Source organism: Lonchura striata, chromosome 21 (assembly GCF_050655825.1).
Source record: "Lonchura striata isolate lonStrDom1 chromosome 21, ASM5065582v1, whole genome shotgun sequence".
NCBI classification, from domain to species: Eukaryota; Metazoa; Chordata; class Aves; order Passeriformes; family Estrildidae; genus Lonchura; species Lonchura striata.
In genome coordinates this window covers 7,228,614-7,251,612 of record NC_140723.1, presented here as the reverse complement: position 1 = coordinate 7,251,612, position 22,999 = coordinate 7,228,614, and the positions used below count along the sequence as shown (strand labels likewise).

The window sequence follows — 22,999 nt, the reverse complement described above, 5'->3', positions numbered from 1 at the left end:
GGCTGGCAGCCTCCAGCCAATCAGCGCTAGGGCCGGGCGGCCTCTAGCCAATCAGCGCCGGCGCAGGGCGGCCTCTAGCCAATCAGCGCCAGCCAGCTCCGCCACGCTGGGACGCGGCGCAAGCGCCGTCGCGCCCCGTCCCGGCCGCTGTCGCGACTCAGCGCCGCGGGCGCGGGAGGCCCAGCGCCATCCCCGCGCTCCGTGCCGGCGCTGGGAGCCACGGCCAGGACTGCAGGCGGAGGGCCGGGCCTGGCGCATGCTGCAGGAGCTGCGAGAGGAGAGGAAGGGCGTGTGGTGGGTCAGCGCAGCACCCAAAACGCGAGAAACCCTGAGAAGCCAAGGGGTTGAAGCAGAATTGATCCTGGGTGGGTCGCCGCTTGATTTCTCAAGGAAGAGGAGGAAAATGAAGAGTGCCAGCCATATGTGGAAAAAGGGAATTACCTTGGTCCAGGTGGAGAATCCGGCTGGCTCGCCGGGATTCGAAGTAGTTGCTGGCGATGGTCTCGCCGTCGCTGCTGTGCAGCACCAGTCTGTAGTAGTGCTCCTCGGGCTGCAGGTGGCAAACGCTGCCAGCAGCGCCAGCAGTAAGGCAAAATGGGTAAAATGGGATAGAAATGGAGGAGGAATGGGCCGTACCGTACCCTGCTCTCATTCGAGGGGCTTGTCCGGCCAGGTCTGGGCTGTGGCAGGGCTGGAACTGCTGTGGGAAGAGATGGCGTTAAGGGTTGCTGTGTGTAGAACAATCGCCATTCTGCTGGCTGCACTCCCTGCTCAGATTCCCGAGGGATCCGCAGCACATGCCATCTTTGTAGCTCACACTTTCCAGACAGCTTTGGAAGATGCTAGGAAGTGCACACCATCGTCACCTCCGTGTCCCCCCAGCGCCCTCCTCTCCCCGGGCACTGTCCCCTTAGCTGCGGGCAGCTGGGTTCTCTGAATGACAGGCTCTGGAATTAGCCAGCAGCCGCTCTCCTCGTCCCACACGGGCTTTTCCAGGTTGCTCTAGTTGCACAAGGGACTGCACCTGACCCAGCAGCTGCTGGCAGAGCAGCAGGTCTCGCTCCTGGCACCGGATGGTGCTCAGGTAAATCCATCTTCTCCAGCCCAAATTCCAACTGCAGGTCTTTGATCTTGGTCTCGGCAGCCTGGAGCTGGACACAAACCATCAGGGTTATAAGGCAGAGAGACCAATGCAAACCATAAGTACAGGAATTTGCCAAGCACAGAAAGATACTCAGGAAAGCTTCAATATTTGGAAAGTGTTCTAATTTAGGTACAAATTAGGATTAAACTTGTTTTGAGAGATTACTCCATGCCTGTTTTAAAGGAAGTTTTCTCATGTTTCTCCACAGGGATTTTTGAATGAACCTGAAGTTAATCTTACTGATGTGGTCTTTGAAGTCCTGGAATGTCCTAACTTTGGTTAAAAAGGTGCAATATTTCTTTGATAACCTAAACACTCAAATAAAGTAAGTCCTTCATGTGCAGGTCTAGGCCTGTACACAAAAATGTAGATTTTTTTTTTGCAGACCCTCTGATTCTGCCACAAACTATCAGAGCAAAACTGATTTTCAAGTGCTTTGAAAATGAAGACTTTTAAATGTAAAATTTAAGAGCATTACTTTTATGCTTTGTTTCTTGCCCCAGAGAGCGTGCTCAGAACTGGCAGCAGCTGCAGCAGATCTGGAGGTCGGCAGAGGGAGTCACATCCCCTCCCATCCCAACACATGCTCCTCCCGGCAAGCGTCACACATCGAGCCTTTACAACTTGGGGGGTTTGGGCTTCAAAAGCTTAATCCCCCACCTGAGGGATTTCATAAAAGCTCACACACACAAAGTGGCGTATGAAATACTGACACAGCCAGAGGCACTCTCTAAACCTACAGCCCTGTAATGTAAAAAATGGGGATGTGGAGGAGGAAGGAGTTGCTCCCTCACCTTCTCCTGCACCTTGCTCTTGGCTCGAACCTCCTCGTGGATGGAGTCGTAGACGTTGAGGAGATCCTGCTCGCTGCTGTCCTCGCGGGATTCCTGCAGGGCAGCCACCAGCTGCAGCCTCCTGCATATTTCCTCTGGCTTTTCCTTTTTTGTTTGTGCTTTTCCTTCAGGTCCTCATTCTGAACCTGCTCCCCCCCGACCACCTGCTGCTCCAGCACCTGCAGCCTGCAGAAGGGAACACTGAGCTCAAGAACCAACTTCACAAGCATGGAGGATGCACATCCTTCCACGGGTGACATTTGGGAAGACACAGAAAAATGAGAATTATTATAAGATTTTCTGCCCTGAATAATCATAGCAAATCCTACTTATTATTAACAGTTTCTGTCATAAAAAGAATCCCAGAATGGTTTGGATTGCGAAGCATCCCACTCCTGCCACGGGCAGGGCCAACTCCTGCTCTCCCAGGCTGCTCCAGCTCTGTCTAATGTGGCCTTGGACACTTCCAGGGATCACGGGGCAGCCACAGCTCCTCTGGGCAAAATACACGTGTATTACTCCAAGCACCTCAGTCAACAAGGATGTCCAGAAATCCATATCTAAGCTCACAACATTATCTCTGCGAGTCTTGTTTTGTGTACTTTATATTTAAAATCTTATTTAAATAAACATGGAATATATTATGTTAAAGGTTTTTTAAAATATGCACAAAAATTACACAGAAAATTATTTTAAATGATGAATGTGGGAGTGTTAGATCTGAAGCCACAGTGTGGCTTCCATTTTGGGGCAGTATCAGCCAAAGCTGATGATTTCTGTGACCTCAGCATTGTTAATGCAGCACTGGCACAGGTCTATGTTTGAAATCATGCTCTCATGTGGAAATAAAGCCATGCTCCAGAGCCATTCCTTTGTCTGCACAGGATCTGGAGCAGAGCTGATAGCTCAGGTTGGCCAGCCCTGGCTCAAATTTGCTGATAACCCCTATACTGATAATGGCCTCCTAATTATCTCCAAACCCTGTGAAAGGGCTCATTCTCCCCCAGAACTGACCTGCTATTTTGCTGCACTGCTCCTGCCCAGCGACCTTCCCTTTCCTTTGCTTAATATACACCAAATCCAAGGATTCAGTCCTTGCTCTGCTGAGCTGCCCTGATGTGTAAAGCTTAAGCAGGTGGCTTTGAAATCCCCACACCTGTGGAACCAAACCCTCCTGCCCAATCTGCACAGAACCTGGATGTAACTATGTGATTAGAAGGACATTTTCCCTTGTTTGCCACAAAAGGAATAGGATTCATTCTTGCAATAGGACCACTAACATTTGATATCAAATTCAAATGAAGGGCTTCTTTGGAGAGCTCTCCCTTAACAGACAGAATTGCCCACAAATTACAGACACTGCTGTTCTGCATTTCATAGCATCTCCTTTTTGAGCCAGGAGAGACTAAACAGAGCAAGCACACACCACAGGAAAGCTGAAAGACTGGTTAAAGCCCACAGAAGGACTGGAGCCTGGAGGGTACCTGGGCTGATGTTGGCTCTTCTGCATGTTCATATGGAGGTGTGTGATCAGAGGTTGTTCTAGTCCCTATATCAGCTGAAAAGAGGAAATCCCCACAATGCTGAAAATGAACTGTGCAAAACTAGACATAAATCTGTGAAACCATTTCCAAAAGCCTTCCCCCAAAGCTAGAAATTATGTGTCTAGAAGGAAAACGGCTGTCATTCACCTGCTTTTGCTGGTCAGTAAAAACCATGAAACACTGAGAGGGTGTATTGGGTAAGGAATGCAGATTGTACAGGGCTGGGAGAGCCTGGCTCCAAAAAAGAATCCATTTCAGAGGCTGGGGGTGCACATTTGTAATCAGAGGGGGAAGAAATAAAGAACCTCTTAACCTACACCTCAAAAAGTGATAGCACCAAAAATGAAGAACACAGGTTCACAAATTGCTAGTGGGTGATAAGTGCTGTATGAGCACATGGCAAACCATGCTCTGAGGTACTGCAGGTGTCCATAAAAAGCAGTAATGGAGAGGGAGAGGAGGCAGCTTCTAGGATGTGAGAGGAATATCTGCTTTGCAGTGAGCGATGGTGTGGATAATCCACCGGGAGAGCAAGTGCTGCAGCACATTTGCATACCGAGGAGGAGACTGCGGCAGCCACCCCGGCCTCGGGAACGAGAGTCCAGGGGGAAGGGGGCAGAGCAGTGACCTCTGCTCCAGAGACACGCTCAGCAGGGGGAACTCTGCTACGTGGGCAAAAAGCAGGTGTTTTACTCAAAAATGAGGCTTTTCATTGCTTCAAGGCTTCCAGGGTTGGGTCAGGGTCAGGCTGATCCCAACAGAGAAAGAAGTCAGGGGTGTAGGGAAGAGGACAAAGCTGGGACAGAGTCTTAAATCTGGTCCAGGAGAGGCAGAGTCCCTGCTCCTGCTGTGGATGAGGGTGGGTTGAGAGCAGGGACTGCTGCTGCCAGGCAGCACTTGCTGCCTTTTAAAGGCTGCAGTGGCTGCCACAGATCTGAGTGCAAAAACAGTCCCTGCTCCCGAGGGAACCTGGGTTGGGCTGCACAGCCTCCACACCTGCTTCCTTCCTGAGGAGATCCTGCATTACAGACACCTTGAGACCAAAGCCATCCCTCAGGCTGCTGATGTCCTTCTCCAGGCTTGCTCCTTGTCCTGCTCTGCTTGGTAGCTGGCCTGGAGCTGGGCCAGCCTCTCCTGGAACTCCTGCAAGGCATAGCAACAGTCCTGTGACTGTTCCCGAGGTCACACCCAGGTCCATTCCAGGTCACACCTTATGTCCATCCCAATACAACTCCACCACCAGTATTCATGGACTTTTTCTGTGACTTAAGTTGACACAGAAGTGATTGTTATTGATGAAAGTGACTGTTCAGCCCTAAAAACGGCTGCCTTGGCTGGTTGTGATGCCCTGGAATGTACTTTCTAAAGAGCAAGGAGAGAGTTTTGTTTCCCTCTGACTCCTCCTGGCTCTGTAGTCCTCTTTTTCCTCTCTGTTCTCTACTCTTTTTCATCTTTGTCCTGTTCCTAACACCTTTGACTACTGCTTTCCTCAACTCTATTCCTCCCTTTTCTGATAATTTCACAGGTAGTTCTTCCAAAAATTCTTCCTGGGAATCCATTCCAATCCATCCCCAGGGAGGGAGGTGGGAACAAGAAGTGGGTTATAATAAGGCACATGGCCTCCATAACACATGGTCTGTTCACAGAAGTCCAAGGATTAAAATAGAGAAAAATAGAAAAAGAGAAGTGTTCTAGAAAGGCTGAATCATATTTGTAATGATTACTATGAAAAAGGTTTTAGTCAAAGCCACTCTGGGATATCTGTTCCCAACTTACTTCTCTGATCAGCTGCTTCTCTGCTTCCAGATCCACCTGGGGTTTGAGGCAGGGAGCTGGATTTGCTCCCAGGTGAGCAGCCTCAGCAGGCAGAAGCCCTACAAAGCAAAGTAGAAATAAAAATCACTCACAGTCACTGGGTGGGATTGTCTGCAGAATTCCTGGAAAGAGAACAAAGAAGCTGGGTGCCAGGAAAGAACATGGCAACCCCTGTGCTCCTTCAAACTATGCTCGCTGCCAAAACGCCGCTGGCCCGGGCTCCAGAGGTGTGGGGAGAGAGGGAGAGGTTCCAGCTTCAAGGAAATATAGAAGTGGATGCAATTGTATGGTATTTATATAAAGAAAAATAGGACTTGTTTCCAGGGCTATGCTACAGATTTGGGAGATAAAAGGGAAGATGAAAAGTGCAAGGAAATTACCTTCTTTCTTCACAGCTCTTTCTAGGGGAAAAAAAAAATCATCCTACAGCCTTATTCCCCTGCTGAAAATTGCCCTTTTTTAGGGGCTAATTCTCCAAAGGTGATCAGCTCCCTAAAGACTGCTCTTCCCTATATTTGCTCCTACATTTCCTATTCCTGCTCCAGAGGACAGAGCACATGTGCTGAGGCAGGGCTGAGTCCTCAAGCACTGCTATAAGGAGGGCAAAACTTCTCTTGTAGTGTCAAAAATATACACTGTAAGAGAAGAGAGGTTGAATGCTTTCTTTGAAAACATACATGCATATATTAAAATATAAATATAAATATATTTAATAAAGAATTTTACAGTATTATTTCTTTTGCAGCTCATTTTTGTTCTTCCTGCTGAAACCTCTCTTCTGCAATTGACCAAATTCTAGCCACAATCACCAAAAATAACCAAGGATTTGAATCATGTCAGCCTTTTCTAACAGAATTTGTGACTATTGAAAACACTGCATTATTGAGATGGTCTTTGCCATCCCAGTAGGATAAGGTCAATTCAGCAACAGTGAAGGAAAAGTCTGTAACCAGAATGGAGAATTCTTCCTCTAATAGGTAAGGCAAAGGTTGAGGGAAAATTTAGCTAACATTTTATGTGTAAAACCCTCTTTTTTGGCATCTCTGCAGCCAGTAAAGGTGCTCCTACCTGACAAGTCACTCATGCCCATCTGTTTAGCCATAATGACCTTCAGCTTCTTAATCTCCTCCTGGTACTTCCTCAGCAGAGCATCCTTGGGGTCCTCATTGATGCAGGGCTTGTTCCTGATGTTCCTGGCCTGACTTGTGTAGTGCAAGGTGCTGAGGCTTTCCTCGTAGCTGTCGTCAGCCTGGGACATGCACGCCACCATCAGGGTCCTGGTGTTCCTCCCCAGGGAGCCCTGGAGCAGCCTGGTCAGCTTGGAGTCTCAGAAGGGAACGTGTCTGCACCTGCCATCCACCAGGGCTGAGATGATGTTGCCCAGGACAGACTGAGAAAGGTTTTAGTGGCCTCTTTGAGCCCCTCCCCTGTGGCACCAGTCCTTGCCTGTCTCTCGCTTCCTGCCAGATCCAGCAAGTTGAGTTTGGCAGCCCTGAGGGGATCCTGCCCTCGCAGGATTCTCTTGGCAACATGTCCTGTTCCAGCCCTGTTCTTTGTCTGCTTTGGGCCCTGACTCCCTGAAGTAAGCAAATATCTACTTAATCTAAACACTGCACATTTTAGTGTTTTTCTCGACAGGATTCACAGCAAAAATTCATGCCTGTTCTTGCTCTCTCAGTGAGCTCTGAACACACATGCCCCCCCACCCCCCCCACCCGTTCCATATATTTCAACAGTATTTACAATTTCAGCTGAAGTCCTCTACAAGTAACATGATCAGACCATGAGTTTATACAACTTTTTTCCTCCTCAGTTTGTTCCATGAGGGGAAATTTAGATGAGATATACAGAAATCTATCAGAAATCAATGTGACCCCCAACAGGAAGAAATGATGGTGCCTGGCTCCAGATCAGAAGGCTGAAGGATAGCTTTATTAAAATTATACTATAATATACTATTTATATACATTAGTATACTATTTAAAGAGATACTATACTATTCTACAAACTTAATTCTTACTTCCCTAACTAATAAACTCATTCCTCTGCTGAGAGTTCAAGGCACAGCTGGACCTGATTGGTCACTGAACCCAAACAACCTTCACCAGAATCCAACCCAGCAATCACTGCAGGTGAACGATCTCCATACCACATTCCACATAGGGAAAACAAAGGAACAGAGATAAAGATTGTTTTCTCTTCTTCTCTCTGTGCTTCTCCTGAGAGACAGAATTATGTCTCTGTCCAGAGAATGCGAATTCTGTGAATGTCACAGAAATCCTTTCCTGTGAGGATGGGCAGGCCTTGGCCCACAGAAGCTGTGGCTACCCCTGGGTCCCTGGAAGTGTCCAAGGCCAGGCTGGACAGGGCTTGGAGCAGCCTGAGATAGTGGAACATGTCCCTGCCCACGGCCCAAACGCCCCAGATGAGGAGTCAAACACGGTGAGCTGGTGCCATTCCCATCACTTTAAGGCAGGAGCAGATTGAGCTGAGGCTGCCCAGCTGCCTGGACACACCTCACACATGGAATACCTACCCTGGTCAGCATTTGAGGCTGGAACAGTGTGATGGCACAGGGTCCCTGTGAGGAACACAGAGTGTACCTGGTTCCTTTAGGAGCCCTGCACTTTCACTGGCTCCTTACCTTTCCCAGCCTCACACAGAGCAAAGACTTGGGCACACATTCCTGGAACTGCTGTCCTAAGTCCTGGACCACACTCTTGGATGTCCACATCCAAAATACTCCATAAGATTGCAACCCAAATTCAAGGGAAGAGCTCCTTTAGCATTCCAAGCACAGAAAGCACTGAGATTTTAACTCAATCCACCCTTTTCAAGGGAGACTTCCACAAATCCTGGCCTCAAAAGGAGTCAGAGTTTTGTTTTACAGCTCTGGACAATACCTAAACATGAGCAATGAACAATCTGATGCGTGAGAAAAGTTGAAAGTTCACAGGTAAACACCAAAATCTCTAAAATCTCTTGTCCCAGGATACTTCTGTTGCAACAGACTGGTAACTGTGGAATTGAATGTTTGCTGCTGAGCAAAGTTGCTTCACTCCAGCTCATTCTCATGTGTCAAAATATGGGAAAACAGAGTAAAAACACATGGGGTTTAAAGAGAGCACCCTCTCATCCTTTCTGAGTGCTGGGGTGAGTGGGCAGCCACAAAAAATAGGTTTCCTAACCCTTTCCCTTCTTCCCTTGGCTCATGTAAACACTGCCAGGCTATCAAAAAGCTGTGTTGGTTCTTGCCAGTCCTTTTACCCACCGAGGCTGTTTGTTTCCAGCTCAGAGTTCATGGACTAGTTCCCATGGTGTGAGAAGGTCCCCAGACTCCTACTAAAATGTCTGCAGCAGTCTAAAGATCTTCCCTAATTCCCTGTCAGTCCATTGTCTGGTCACAACAAGGGCCACTGAAACAGTGGAAAATTACACTGGGAATGGCCTGGAAGCTTGAGAGCTACATGAAATTAAACTGCAGTATGACAAAAACAGCAAAAAGCCTGGTTTCTGAAGGAGGAGAAAAAGAGAGAACCCTCTTCATAGCTCAGAGAATTCAAGTTAAAAGTTGCTGATTGAATCAGACATCCCCCAGGCCATGGGGAACCTGGTTTCTATCCACCCTCCACCTTCTCTATTATTAAGCTGCATATTTTAAACAAGAATCAAAACACATCTCACCTATTATGGCAAAGGCTGTAAGATCTCCTCAGTCATAGGAAGCTTTTTTTAATATCAAAGCACAGATACAATATTCCCAGATATTGTTCCTGGTGCTTTGCTGAACTCTCTGCTCTGAGTGGGTGGCTTGAGATCACTGACAACATTCCCAAAGTACCACTCATCACACGCAGGTGAACTGTCACCATTTTTCTCCACATTAATTAATTTTTAAATTAACAGGAATTGTCTTTGGGACCCTGGGTTGAGACAGAGAATTAAATACCCAACAGCATCTTCTCAGTAATTATCAATTGCACAGATGAAAAGTTTCATGAATGTTAATAAGCAATGGAAATATCCAAAATTTTGAGTTACCCATCAAACCTACATAAAAATACAAAATAATCCAGAGATCCCTGCACTCCTACACCAGCCCCCTCCACAATGGGAATTTTAAATGAGCTACATGAATTTTCCACAGCTCTGTTACACCCCACATCTGCTAAGTTCATCACCAAAATTATCTTTATCTTGTCAGCTGGGATATTGAAATATAGTTGTCATGACAGAGCAACAGAGACCACATTTGGCACTGTGACTTCCAAAGAGGAGGCTCAGATACTTCAGTGATGCTCACAAGAAATGATGTAAAACAGCGTTTGCTGTTAAAAAAAACCCCACAGAACAGAGCAAAAGTGGCTGAACACTTAACTGGGTGGGATTTATCCTTGTTCCAAAGCCACAATGCCTGGGATGAATCCAGGTACAGTCACAGGCAGTGTTCATAGACTGTGACTGCTCTGTGCTACTGAGAACCCCAGGACTGGCCTGGCTCTGTCTGGGGGTGTTGCAGAATCCCTGAGGAACACCTGACCGAGGACATGGCTGCAGTCACTGAGGTGAAAGGCAAAGGAATGAGCACAACTGGGGTTCTGGGGGAACTGGGGGGCTCAGAGGAATGCAGTGGGGCAGCCTGGGATTTATTTCGGCAGGACACACTCCCTGAAGTACTCAGTGGAGGCAGCAACAGGCAGCGTGACAGAGTTACCCTGGAAACTGCTCTGCCCAGCTCCTGCCTGCCCAGCGCCATCCGCGTCGCCATGGAAATCCGTGTCACCGCCGCGGTGGAACAAAGGAGAGGAAACTGCAGCAAGAAGTCCCCTTCTCCCACTCTCCCTCTGCAGGAGACAGGCAAAGCACGCTTGGAACATGGAGCAGACAGGGGTTTGCCTGCCTTAAAGCAAGAAACCTGTTAGAAATACCTGTCCTGTACAGCAGTTTGGGTCTTTGCCATCCCAGAGTGCAGCAAGCTGTTACTGCCTTGGTTTTGTACACCGGGGCAGGCCTGCAAAGAAGTAAATTGGGACAAATTTCTAGATCCCTCCAGGAATACAAACAAAAGGATCTGCAAAGCCAACAGGAGGTAAATGTTATAAAGATCAGCCCCCTGGTTAGGATTTTGGGAGAGTTTACCCTCCTATGGTCCTGTAGATGTCACATGTGTTCCCATTGTGATTAATATCTGCTGTGTGCCCTCAAAAAGGATCAGTCTTTTTGATTTAGGCAGATAAAGAGATCATCCATGGCTCCACTAGATCAGATTAAACATTTATAAGGCCCAGAATCCTCTTGCTTTAGAGACAAGCACAAGATGAAAAGGATGAGGAAGAAATTGCCCCATGAGCACTTTATTCTATCCTTGTCCAGTGAAGGATTTTCACAGAGCTGCTGCTGAGCAATCAGCCACTATCATGTGGGATACACTGGACATGTCTCCAACTGCATGGAGAAAATTCCTAAACTTTCACTAAAGTCCCTCAAAAGTCCCTCTTAGCTTCCATATTTCTCATGTAACTTCATATTCTGGCACTCAAGCTTCTGACACACCTTTGTGTCACTTCAGTAACTTGTGGTAACACCCATCTGAGCTAATTAAAGCACTTAATTAAGACACAGTGAGCCCACCTCACCTCCAGCTTCTGTTGGTATCAGCTCCTAGAAGGTCTCTATGTCCTCATTGTAGATCTCCAGGTAGGAGGCTCTCAGTAGGAACCTGGTGTTTTCAGCACACTGCAAAGCACAGGGAGGATTTTGGGTTTTCAGCACACTGCAGAGCACAAGGAGGATTTGGGGTGAGGCTGCACAGCACAGGCAGCCCAGGGAGTCCCTCCCACAGCTGGGTGCCCAGCACCCTTCAGCACCTCATCCAACCTCCCCTGCCATTGACTCCAGGTGGAACCACTCAACACACTCACTGCATGGGGCTTCTGGTCCTTCCACACCTGGAGTCCACAATGTCACCTGGCACGAGGGTGCAGTTCATCTGACTATGCACAGGCCTCAGCTTGAGGATGAGGAGCAGTGCACCCCAAACCTGTCCCCATTCACACTTCATGCCATCAGCACTCACTTCTTGGCACAGCACACCAAAGTGTTTCTAGCAAAACAAGATCCAAGAGGATCTCTTTCACACCCACCTGTACACTCTCAAAGATGTGTTCAAATGCCCTGGGAATGATCCCTTTCTGTGAGGAAGGATCCACAGCTCCCTGCATGGTGAAGGACTTCCCACTGACAGCCTGGCTATAGGCACAGATGGTGCCATTGTAGCCTTCCATGACACCCTGGAAATGGGGGAAAACCAAAGAAAACAACCATCTTCTTTGCCTAACTGGAAAAACATTGTCCAGATGCATTCCCACCCCCTAAAAGGTATTTTTAAAGGAAGAGCTGGAAGTAAACATCAAACAGATGCTTAAATCTTCACATGCCATCAGAGTATAGCAATTATAAAATTAGCATATAAATCAATGTTTTTCTCTCAAAACAGGGAATCTTGAAGCAGTGCAGGTGTTGAAAAGCAGTTGACAACACCAGCACTTAGAAAACTATAATATTTTTGTCATAGGGCATAAAAACTTACGAAATTCAAAGAGACAAATAGAACAATAGTTGGTTGTGGGGTGGCCAAAGGGATGGTCTCTGGCTTTGAATAATTTTTGCTTGACAAGCTGCTCACTGTCACTTGTCCTTGTTTCAGAGAAGTGTGGTAGGAAGAAAAAAAATAACTGGATTTCTTAAGTTTTAAATAAGAAAAAAAAAGAACCTATTATTCAAATATCTGTTTCTAGTCCTGCTTGTTCTCATGATCAGGAACTTCCATCTTAAAACCATCAACAAGTCATTTAATCCATGTTACCACTTCTAACAAAACTTTTGGCAGGGGGGAGGTTGGTCTTTTTTTGCTTAACAAGTTCTCACCTCACCTGTTTCCTGTGCTGATCTGCTAACAAGGAAACAAATGGATCCCCTATCCTTTTGCCAGTCTAAGCCAGGCTGAGGTTCCCTGTCTTCTTTAAGAAGGTTTCCCACTTGACAGTAAAAATGTCTCTAAAATCATCAGTTTGGTACCAGAGCAGCTGTGGCTGCCCCTGGATCCCTGGAGGTGTCCAAGGCCAGGCTGGACAGGGCTTGGAGCAGCCTGGGACAGTGGAAGGTGTCCCAGCCCATGGCAGGGGGTGGAATGGGATGAGTCTTAAGGTCCCTTCCCACCCAAACCTGTCTGGGATTCTATGATATAAACATCCACCTAAAACAATTAAATGTAACTCTCTCCTCAGTGCCCTGCTAGCTGCTAACAAAGTTTTGTTTCTTCCCAATTTCTCAGACTATTTCTGTGACACTGTCAGCTCTCCTCTGCTCCCCAGCCTTGTAGCTAAACCTCTTGAAGAAGTGCACAGGGCTTTCTGCCCATAAATAAGAGAATCCCAAATGGTTTGGGTTGGGAGGGACCTTAAAGTTCATCTCATTCCACCACTCTGCTGTGGGCAGGGACACCTTCCAGCATGGGGAAGGTCAAGCAGATCCTGCTTCACTTAGGGATCACCTGTAAAATTCCTCAGCCTCTGTCCCAAACTATGTGTTCACAGAATATCCTCACCTGGAAGGGATCCACAAGGATCAGAGTCCAACTCATGGCCCTGCACGGACACTCCAACAATCCCACCCTGTGCCTGAGAGCATTGTCCAAAGGTTCCTGGAACTCCTTCTTCCATTGTGGTGCCCAAAACTGCTGCTGCCCCTGGCTGTGCGGGCTGCCCTGGGTGTGCACTGACCTCCACCAGCGGCTGGGCGATCTCGTTGTAGATGTGCTTGGTGCTGTGCTCCCCATCCGAGGAGAAGTGCTGGGGGCTCCACGGGGTTCTGCACGAGGTTCCGGCCCCGCGCACTGTCCACACCGACAATGGCTCGGCACCCCAGGGCCCCCTCACGCCCACTCAGCGGCCAGCAGCGCATGGCCACCTTCACTGCCTCTGCGGCCATCACCCTGGCCACCCCCACAGCGGGTCAGTGACACACGGGGGTCAGTGACAGACATGGGGGTCAGCGACACACAGCGGGTCAGTGATACACACGGGGGTCAGCGACACACAGCAGGGTCAGTGACACACAGCAGGGTCAGTCACAGACAGCGGGATCAGTGACAGACACAGGGGTCAGTCACAGACATGGGGGTCAGTAACACACACACACACTGGGGTCAGTCACACGGGGGTCACTCACATGAAGCAGGGTCAGTGACACACAAGGGGGTCAGCAACACACACACTGGTGTCAGTGACAGACATGGGGGTCAGTAACACACACATACTGGGGTCAGTGACAAACATGGAGGTCAGTGACACACAGCAGGGTCAGTCACACACACTGGGGTCAGTGACACACAGCGGTATCAGTGACAGACACAGGGGTCAGTGACAGACATGGGGGTCAGTAACACACACATACTGGGGTCAGTGACAAACATGGGTGTCAGTGACACACAGCAGGGTCAGTGACAGACACGGGGGTCAGTCACAGACATGGGGGTCAGTAACACACACACACACTGGGGTCAGACTCCCCCCACAGTCACGCCACCCATCCAGACCAGCCCCACACGCACTCACTCGGTGGGACTGGGGGGCACCGGGGGCTGGGTCAGCCTAACCCCGGGCATCTGCACCCCTTGTGGGAGGGACGCATTTACCCCTCACTGGGGGCACGCAGGGGAAGGACCCCGAGAGAGGGAGGCTGGGGGGGAAGGGGAAAGTATGGAGAAAAAGAGCTGGGGAGGGATGCAGGGAAAGCTGGGAACAAGGTCTGAGGGGGAATTAGGGCAGCTCGGGAGAAGGAAACCTGAAGGGAGGGTTTGTGAGGGAAACCCTGAGGGGAAGCTGAAGGGTGGGAAACCCAAGGGTAAGGAACCCAGAGGTAACTTTTGGGAGCCGAGACACGCCCAAAGCGGACTGAGCGAGGCAAAACCGGAGGTGACCCCGCCGGCGCCGCGCTGGCCGGAGGCGCGCACGGAGCCCTCAGGGCACGGCGGCGGGGGGCGGCCCTGCGCATGCGCGAGGGACCGCGCGCGGCCACCGGGGCCGCGCCGGGAGCGAGACCCCGCCCGCCGCGTCACGTGACCGCCGGGGGCGCGCGGGCGGCGGGGGCGCGCGCACGTGTGCGGGGTGTGCGCGAGGACAGGTGTGCACGAGGACAGGTGTGCAATGGGGTGACAAGTGTGCAAAGGGGGGTGCACGAGGACAGGTGTGCAGTGGGTGTGCGCGAGGACAGGTGTTCACGAGGACAGGTGTGCACGAGGACAGGTGTGCAATGGGGGCGCACGGGAACAGGTGTGCAATGGGGGTGCACGAGGACAGGTGTGCACGAGGACAGGTGTGCAATGGGGTGTGCACGAGAACAGGTGTGCAATGGGGTGACAGGTGTGAAAAGGGGGGTGCACGAGGACAGGTGTGCAGGGAGGGATGCATGAGGACAGGTGTGCAATGGGGTTGCGCAATGGGGTGATAGGTGTGAAAAGGGGGGTGCACGAGGACAGGTGTACAACGGGAGTGCACGAGGACAGGTGTGCAGTGGGTGTGACAGGTGTGCAATGGGGGCTGCACCAGGACAGAGCTATGACTGTGCGATGGCAGCAGTGCCCAGCTGTGGCCCCTGCGTGTGCAGGCGAGGCTGAGTGGCCACGTGGGTGTGCAACCTCCCGCGAGCACCAGTGCAGCGCTGCAGCAGCGCGGGAGCGTGCAGGAGCCCGAACGCGCGGTGCAGTCGCATGAGTGCGAGTTCGTGCGGTGCCTGGGCCAGAGATCGTGAGCACACGGGTGTGAGCTCACGGGTGTGAGCACTCCGGTGTGAGCTCATGGGTGTGAGCACTCCGGTGTGCGGCGCGTCCCGCGTGGGCGAGTGTGAGCATCCAGCCGAGCCCTGCTCCGATGCACGAGAGCCTTTATTGTGGGAGGCGCCGGCCAGGGGGATAAGGCGGGCAGCGAGTGGAAGCCGGGGGTCTCGGGGGCAGCCGTGCGCGGGGAGGGGGCCGGGCCTACCCCCGATCGTGCTGCACCCCGGTGGGGGCGGCGGGGGCCCAGGCGGCCTCCCCCGCCCCGGCGCTGGCCCCGCCGCCGGGGTCCCGCTCCTCGTAGCCGGGGTTGCGTCGGCCGGGGGCCAGGCGGCAGAAGCAGCCCCCCGGTGGCCCCGAGTAGTGGGCCAGGAGAGCGGCCACGCTGGCGAACTCGGCGTTGGAGTGCTGCCGTCGGGAGAGAGGAGAGAGGGAGAGATGAGCCCCCTCCGTGCAGGCTGTGCCCCCCACACACCCCTGCACCCCTGAACTGAGTGTGCCCACGCAGCAAATCCCGGCGTGCCCGTGTGCCAGCACACCCACGCACCTCGCACACCCCGGGCTCTGCAGCAGGCATCCACAGAGACAAGGTACCCACGCACCAGGGCACAGGTGAGGGTGTGAGTGCAGCACAGCCTGCACGCCCCGCACCCCGCGTGGGTACTGGGGGCTGCGTGTGCCAGGTACACCCAGACACACGCACGGACCAAAGCACCTTGGTCTGGCTGGGGGACCAAATGCACACCAGAGCACTTGTGCATCACATACCTGGGCATTAGTGCACCCAAAACTCAGGCGTGTTACACACCCAAGGGTGGATGTGCCAGTGCACCCACGCCCAGGGGTACCTGTGTGCCGTGCCCAGATACACCTGTACCCCAAAGCACCTGTGTATCAATGTGCCCACGCACCCACACCCCTGTGTGTGCACCCACACCTGCACCCGAGCCCAGCTTGGTGCATCCCTGCGCCAAGGCACCAGTGCAGCCATGCACAAGCACCGCAAGTGCGCTTACGCGGTGCATTAGGTGCGTGCGCACAGCAGCGCATCCCCGTCCTGGCGCACCAACACACCGGCGCAAGGCACAAATGCACTTACAGCGCCAGCGCACCCGCGCACGGGTTCTCCAGACACGCACAGAGTACCACGTAAACGGTGTGCACACACATCCGTGCATGATGGGCACACCAAATGCACCGAGGCACACCGCGCCCCTCTGCACCCACACCCGGTGCGCCTCCCCGGCTCAGCCCCCGCACCGGACCCGCCGCAGCCCGGGCTCACCTCCACGCAGAACCTGCCCTGCTGTGTGCGGAGCACGCCGTAGCACACCACGCCGCAGGGCGCCCGCACCCACAGGCACCAGCGCTTGGGCAGCCCGGGCTCGGCGCGCAGCACGAAGGAGCCGGGCACGTCCCGCCGCAGCAGCGCGACCCCGGCGGCCCTGGGGACGAGGCGGGGCTGGGGCAGGACCAGGGCGGGCAGGAGCCGGGCTGGGGCAGGGCAGGGCTGTGCGTGCCGAGGATCAGGTGCTCGCACACACGCACTCACCTGGCGATGCCGGCGAAGGACCACACGCTCTCGGCGAGGACGCTCTCGTTTTCGGGCAGGAAGGCCAAGCTCCTCGCTCCTTTGCTTTCCCCTCCTGCCGCCGCTGCGGGAGCCCGTTAATCCCCTCTTGGCTCCCAAACACTCGTGGTACCGTGTGTCCCCGTGCCTCAGTTTCCCCCCGGCACTCACCGGCGTCGCGCGGCTGCTGGTGGAGCTGTCCCTCGCCCCCGCAGTCCCGGTAGGCTCCCGAGCGCAGCACTTTGCTCCGGATGGCTTTCTTGCGCACCAGCACCGGCGAGCAGTAGGGGTTCCCTGGGCGCCAGGCTCTGCCCTCCACCTCCGACCGCCGGTCCTGGGGGATGGACAGGCTGTGAGAGTGGCCTGGGGGCTCTGGCCGTGGGGAATGTCAGGTGAAACACCACACGGAAAAATGCTATCCAAAGGACGCGACACCAAAAAAGCTGTGCAAAACACCATGCAAAAAACAAAAACAAAAACAAAAACAAAACAAAACAAAAAAAAACCAGAAAGAAAAAAAAAAGTTGTACAAAACACCGCGGGGAAAAATGCAGTGCAAAAAAATGATGGGTAGAAGAAATGCCATGCAGAACACTGTGGAAAAATGCCATTCAAAAAATCACCACGCAGTGCAAAAACACAGTGCCAAAAGAGCTGTGAAAAGCATTTTTACCGTGTAGACATTTCTGCCAGAAATGCCACACCAAAACAGCCGTGCAAACCAACATGCAAAAAGTGCCATGTAGAAAAGTTATGAGAAATAATGCTGTGTAAAAAAAGTTCTACAAAAGCATATCATGGAAGGAAAGTGCTGTGCAAAAACGCCAAGTTTAAAAGGCACTGTAAAACCTCCTGCAAAATCGCTGTGCAAGTAAAAGCTGTGCAGATTGGCCGATGGCAGGAAAGGCCCTCAGGGAAAGGCCGTTTCAAACAGGCTGAGCAGAGCAGCGTGCGGGGCCGGGCTGTGCAGGATGGACCCTGCAAAGTGCGACCCTCAAAAGAAAAGGTTGTGCAGAGCACTGCACACCCAGCACTGTGCAAAGAAAGGCTGCACAAAGAGGAACTGCAAGGAAGCCATGCAAGACACCAGGTAATGATGTGTGGTGTGACAGTGTGCTGCTCAAAATGCGAGAAAAGGCCGTGCAAGAGCTGCTTGGGAACACGCTGTGCAAAAACGCCTGTGACTAAAGCACCGTTCACAGACTGCTGTGAGAGAAACGGGGCGGTCCTGTGCAGGGCCAGGAGCTGGACTTTGATCATCCCTGTGGGTCCTTTCCAGCTCAGAATGAGGAAAAGCCCCACAAGATCCCATGCACAAATGGGCTGGGCCAAAGCACTTGTGCAAAATGCTGAGCCAGGAAACCCCTGTGAGAACCTCAAGTGTGAGAACCCCGGGTGTGAGAACCCCAAGTGTGAGTACCCCAAGTGTGAGTACCCCAAGTGTGAAAATCCCGGGTGTGAAGACTCCAGGTATGAGAATCCCGTGTGTGAGAATCCCAGGTGTGAGAACCCTGGGTGTGAAGACTCCAAGTATGAGAATCCTGTGTGTGAGAATCCCAGGTGTGAGAATCCTGGGTGTGAGGACCCCAAGTGTGAGAATGCCCTGCACACACACGAGCAAAGGAGCAGCAGCCGGGCAGGGCAGGGGCACCTACCCCGGTGCCCAGCGGGCCGAGGCCACCGGGCGCGGGCAGGCGCCGAAAGGACACGAGGGCGTTGACATTTTGCGACACCTCCTCGGGGTTGAGGGGCTCCCGCAGCACCCCCGGCCCCGGGAGCTGCTCCCCCTCGCCCGCCTGCTCCTCGGGGTGCGCCAGGAGGTAGCAGAGCTGGAAGGAGCGGCAGAGCAGGAGGTGCAGGGTCTGGACCTAGGGGAGGTGAAAGACGCTGCGTGCAAATATTAAAAATAATAATAATAAAAGTGTTTTGGGGGGTGGAGCGGGGCTGAGCCACCACCTCTCCCGGGAGTCCCACGAAGAGGTGGCAGAAGAGGGTGCTGGGGGGGCTGTAGGGGTTGCGGGCCACGAAGGCGAACTGGCGGTCGGGGGGCCTCCAGGTGCTGTACAGGATCCGGCGCAGAGCATGTGCCATCAGCAGCGTCTGCGGGACGGGGCGGGGGTCAGGGGCACCCAGCACCCCTGGGCCCCCCCAGGGGCACCCCTGCTTGCACACACAAAGCAGCTTCTCTAGAGAAAAGAAGTGCTCAGAGAGGCAGAGCCCTCCCAAGCACCTTTCCAGCAGAACACTCACACCTCCCCGGTATCCCTGACCCCCTGAGAACTTCTCACTCCTCCTCCCAGCACTCCTGACCCCGTTCCCAGCACCCGTGACCTTCCAACCCCAGCTACCCTGACTCCACTTCTCAGACTCTGACCCGCCTTCCCCAGCACCCCTGGCCCCCTCACCAGGCCTCCAAAACCCCTGACCCCTCCCAGCATCACTGACTCCCCTCCCCAGAAACGCTCATCCTCCTCCCCAGCACCCCTGACCCTCCCAACACCCCTGCAACATCCCTGACCCTCCTACTCAGGCCTCCAAGCCCCAGCACCCCTTGCCCACCCCCCTTGACCCCCCCCAGCCCCCTACCTCCCCATCGGCGTCGTAGACCTTCAGCCCCTGCAAGCTGAACCTCAGCACCACCAACCTCCTCCTGGGACAGTCCTGTCCGGGGGAGATGGGGCACTGAGGCTGTGCCCCTGTGGGTGCCCCGATTATTTGGGGTCCCCTGTGTTTCCCAGCGAGGGGAGTAGTGGTCGATCCCGACCTTCAGCGCCTGCAGCTGCTCCTCCACCCGCCCCGCTTGCTGCTGCAGGTCCAGCTCCTCCACCGTGAAGGATCCCACGTACTGGGGGGGCAAAAACCCCACTCGTGTCAGCAGCAGCCCCCCATGATGCTCCCCCGGGCAACAGGCCCCTGCTGAGGTGGTGGTTTGAGGAGTCATGAGGGTGCAACAGCACCCGAATCTCATCTCAGGGTGTCACCCCCCGCCCCCGCCATGGGTAAGTCACCTCTGCTGGCTTGGTGACAGAGCGGGCTCGCTGCTGGGGGGCCGCAGGGTCCGGCCCCCGCCCATTCCCCGGCTTCCTCTTCATGGCAGCGAGGATTGGGGGTGAAGGCTGGATCAGGATGGGGTCAAGCAGCTCCGATGCCACATCTCAGTTATCCGGAGCCTTCCACGGTGATGGGGCTAGAGCAAACACGGAGAGCCTGAATCCGGCCCCTGGTCACTGTCCCTGCGAGGAGGGAGGGGACAGACACAACCTGTCCCCACTGTCCCCTGTTTCCAGCCCTCTGAGCCCTGGGGAGATGCTGCAGCCCCTGCACGGAGCTCCCCAAGTCCTGACGCCAATGCAGATGTCCCCAGGTCCCGGTACAGGTGTCCCCAGGTCCTGGCCCCAGCCCCGACACAAGGCTTCCAGCCTCCTGACCTCACGGGTGATGTGAGGGTCCCCATCTTCTGTTCCTGAGGTTCAGTCCAGGCTCCCATGTCCCCACTCCAAGCAGCATGCAGGCAGTCACCCATGTCCTGATCCCGACAGGGATGAGAGGGTTCCCACATTTCCACCCCAAACCTGATGGATGCAGTGCCCATCTTCCACCCCAAATGAAACCCAAGCAGTCCCTGCATGCCGAACATACACCCTAGACCCCAGGTGAGGTGCATGCAGTCTCACATCCCGAACTCCAGCAAGGTTTTGGGGTCCCCCCACATTCTCCCCCTCCCATCCTCCATCCCACTTCCCGCCTGCCACGCAGCAGCACCGAGACCCCGGGAGCTCTCCAAGGGTGATCCCAAAACACCAGCGATGAGGGCAGCAGGTTTGGGGATGCTTTTTGGTCCAGAGCAGCCATGGAGGAGTGCGCCGGACCTTTCTCCGGCCACCCCAAGGGGGGCTGTGCTGCGCAGCCTTCGGCCGGGCTGGGACCGGCGCCGCTCGTGTCCCAGGGCCCCGCCGCAGCCGCTGCTGCAAACGCGTGACGGGGGAGGGGGTCCGGCTGCCCCGCTCGCATCCGAACGGTGCGGGGGTCCCTGCGGTGCCGCTGCCCATCACAAGCGCAGGTTGGCCCCTCTCCTTCCCGGCACAATTTGGGGGTCTCCCCCCTCCCCCAGCCAATCCGCGGACAGGCAGCCCCCAAGCCCCGCCCCACTTTTCCCACGCTTCATTTCTCAATGGAGCCCCCAGCCCACCGACCACCCTGGGGGTCCCCGAGGAGGGATGCTGACCCCCCCCCCCCCAGATTTAGGTGATGTGTGACACCAGGCACCAAGCATCCCCTGGGACCTCCATCCCGCTGGATCCCCCCCGGCTCACGGGCAGCTCTCGCTTGGATGGCTCCGGAGAAACGCAGGTGAAAAATTCCCGCTGCTCCGGTTCTCGGCCTCCGCCGGTCGTTTTCCCCTCGCCGGTAGCTCCTCCGGCCGCGGCGCAGGGATGCTCGACCCGTGGGTGTCAGGCCCTCGCCGCCAGCCAGGCCCCGGCGAGCCCGAGCCCACGGAGCCCACGCCGGGCACGGGGCAGGCAGAGAACTCTCATTTCCTGCCTCCGATCTGCCCGCGATGAATCACCGCAATTTTCCTCCTCGGTTCTCTCCGTTTCTTGGAAGCGACGGAGAGCAGGAGCACTCGCTCGGGATTTTGGAAAACGCGGCGGCAACTGATTTTCTCTGCGTCTTTTCCCGTCTCCTCCGGCGTGCCCAGCGGAGCAGCGATTTCTAACCCTGACACGTACACACGTGGCTGCTCGCTCGCCACCCCCTGCCCTGATGCTTAGACCCTTTTCACCCAATTTCTACATTCCCTGTGGAGTTTTGCCCACTGCTGCCTGCTTTTGCTGGAATAAAAATGAAGAGGGCCTCACTGCAGAGCAACCACGTAACCCAGAGCCTCCCTCAAACCCTCCGTGCCAGCTGAAGGAAGCTGCCCCCAGTCCCAGAGACGAGCTTGGCTCCTGCAATAGGAAAGCAGCAGTCTGGGGAGGAGATGGGGTCTATCCCTCGGCGCTGCATCCAAAAATCCCTGTCTTGTGCCCCAGCAATCCCAAGGGTGTGAGGAAAAGGGTCTGACCGGCACCATTCAGCCCTTGGGCCACTGCCAGCACCAGCTGCTTCAAGACACTGTGAGCTGCGATGGCAGAGCCACCCCATCATCGACAGCAGAGAAACCGTAGAAGGAAAAAAAAGGGACAGATGGGGCTGAAGAAACAACATAATGGAGCCCAGTCTGGCCAGGAAACAGAGACTGGGGAAGAGTGAGGGGCAGAGCAGGCACAAACCCCACAGACAGCGTTTGCTCTGCTGGCAGCAAAGACTTGCCCATTCAATCCCAGTCACTGCTCCTGGGAAGAAAGGACCACTCCTTTGGATTAAATACAACCAGCCCTGTGGCTTTTTATGGCTTGGTGTGCAGAAATCACTTAATTCAAACCACAGCCAGAGTCTGGTGATGACCAAGGTTTTGGCACAGCTCTTAAATCAAGGTGCTCCTACTTGGATGTGAGAAAACTGTGTCATCCAGAGCAGTGTTTTAACAAATACTCATTGGATTATTGGTGTGGGGATGCCACTGGGAGGAGGGAGGTTGAAAAAGGCCAGCACTGGGGTGAAGACTCCTTTTCCCCATAAATATGCCAACACTGAAAAGCTTCTCCAATTCATCTCACCACAATGGCAACAAACCCCATGGCTTTGGTACAAGAAGCCCCAGGAACAAGCCATTAACTAATGTTCCTAATTGCTTTACATTCCTGTGGATCATTCTTTGATCAGAGCTTTCACTCTGTTTCCCATCAGCTGTGATTTCTAACCTGCTGTTTGTACCCTTCTTACAGGGCTGGGAACAATTTAGGCCATTTCTACAGGAATTTTTTAACTCCCAGCTAGAGGTAGCACACTGAGACAGCAGCTGAAAAGAATAAATTCAATGAAGCTGTTTTCTCCCTTTCTGTGTAACTCCCCTCCTCACAGCTCTTTACAGCAGCACGTTGGAGACTGTCAGGTTCCATTGGCATCGCTGCCCCAGGTTGGCAGAGCGGGGAGGTGGTGAGCTCTGAAGGCAGGTGCTGCTCTGTGGAGCAGGGCTGGGGGAGAAGGTTTCAGCTGGGATTTTTGTCCTCAGTGATAAGGGGAGAAGAGGACCAGCAAGAGGTTGCAACAGAGCTTTTTTTTCTCACTCACCTTTGTCTCCAGAGAAACCAAGGAAGAAAAAGGTCAGGAGTTGGTCCAACTACAGAGCTTGGCGGTGGCTCAGGCTAAATCATGCTG

The 22,999-nt window shown here is 53.6% G+C and overlaps 2 protein-coding genes across 13 annotated transcripts; both read right to left on the bottom strand.

Annotated features, from left to right (window-relative positions):
• Nucleotides 1-7: 7 nt before the first annotated feature.
• On the bottom strand, nucleotides 8-14,437 carry KIF17 (kinesin family member 17). Its single transcript, XM_085559091.1, is given in 20 exon segments — nucleotides 8-566; nucleotides 637-703; nucleotides 918-1,012; nucleotides 1,014-1,087; nucleotides 1,089-1,151; nucleotides 1,939-2,064; nucleotides 2,067-2,302; nucleotides 3,134-3,302; nucleotides 3,462-3,535; nucleotides 4,518-4,613; nucleotides 4,616-4,664; nucleotides 5,298-5,395; nucleotides 6,405-6,740; nucleotides 6,743-6,966; nucleotides 10,079-10,180; nucleotides 10,973-11,012; nucleotides 11,015-11,072; nucleotides 11,480-11,626; nucleotides 13,118-13,187; nucleotides 13,189-14,437. Coding segments are annotated over 20 exon segments (2,442 nt in total). The 5' UTR covers nucleotides 13,326-14,437; the 3' UTR covers nucleotides 8-385.
• Nucleotides 14,438-14,499: 62 nt separating this feature from the next.
• SH2D5 (SH2 domain containing 5) lies at nucleotides 14,500-22,964 on the bottom strand. Of its 12 annotated transcripts, none has more exons than XM_085558520.1 (10): nucleotides 21,052-22,964; nucleotides 19,747-19,971; nucleotides 19,503-19,583; nucleotides 19,325-19,399; nucleotides 18,695-18,838; nucleotides 18,394-18,606; nucleotides 16,910-17,072; nucleotides 16,721-16,823; nucleotides 16,454-16,613; nucleotides 15,262-15,576 (listed from the first exon to the last, which is right to left on the bottom strand). In XM_085558520.1, exons 2-10 carry the CDS (start codon nucleotides 19,828-19,830, stop codon nucleotides 15,373-15,375), a joined length of 1,227 nt encoding a protein of 408 aa, XP_085414646.1. In that variant the 5' UTR covers nucleotides 19,831-19,971; nucleotides 21,052-22,964; the 3' UTR covers nucleotides 15,262-15,372. The 12 variants fall into 12 exon arrangements, with proteins under 12 accessions (XP_085414645.1, XP_085414637.1, XP_085414638.1 ...); XM_085558521.1 differs by having other exon boundaries at nucleotides 16,721-16,814; XM_085558519.1 differs by lacking the exon at nucleotides 16,454-16,613 and having other exon boundaries at nucleotides 14,500-15,576; nucleotides 16,721-16,814.
• Between the last annotated feature and the right edge of the window lie 35 nt (nucleotides 22,965-22,999).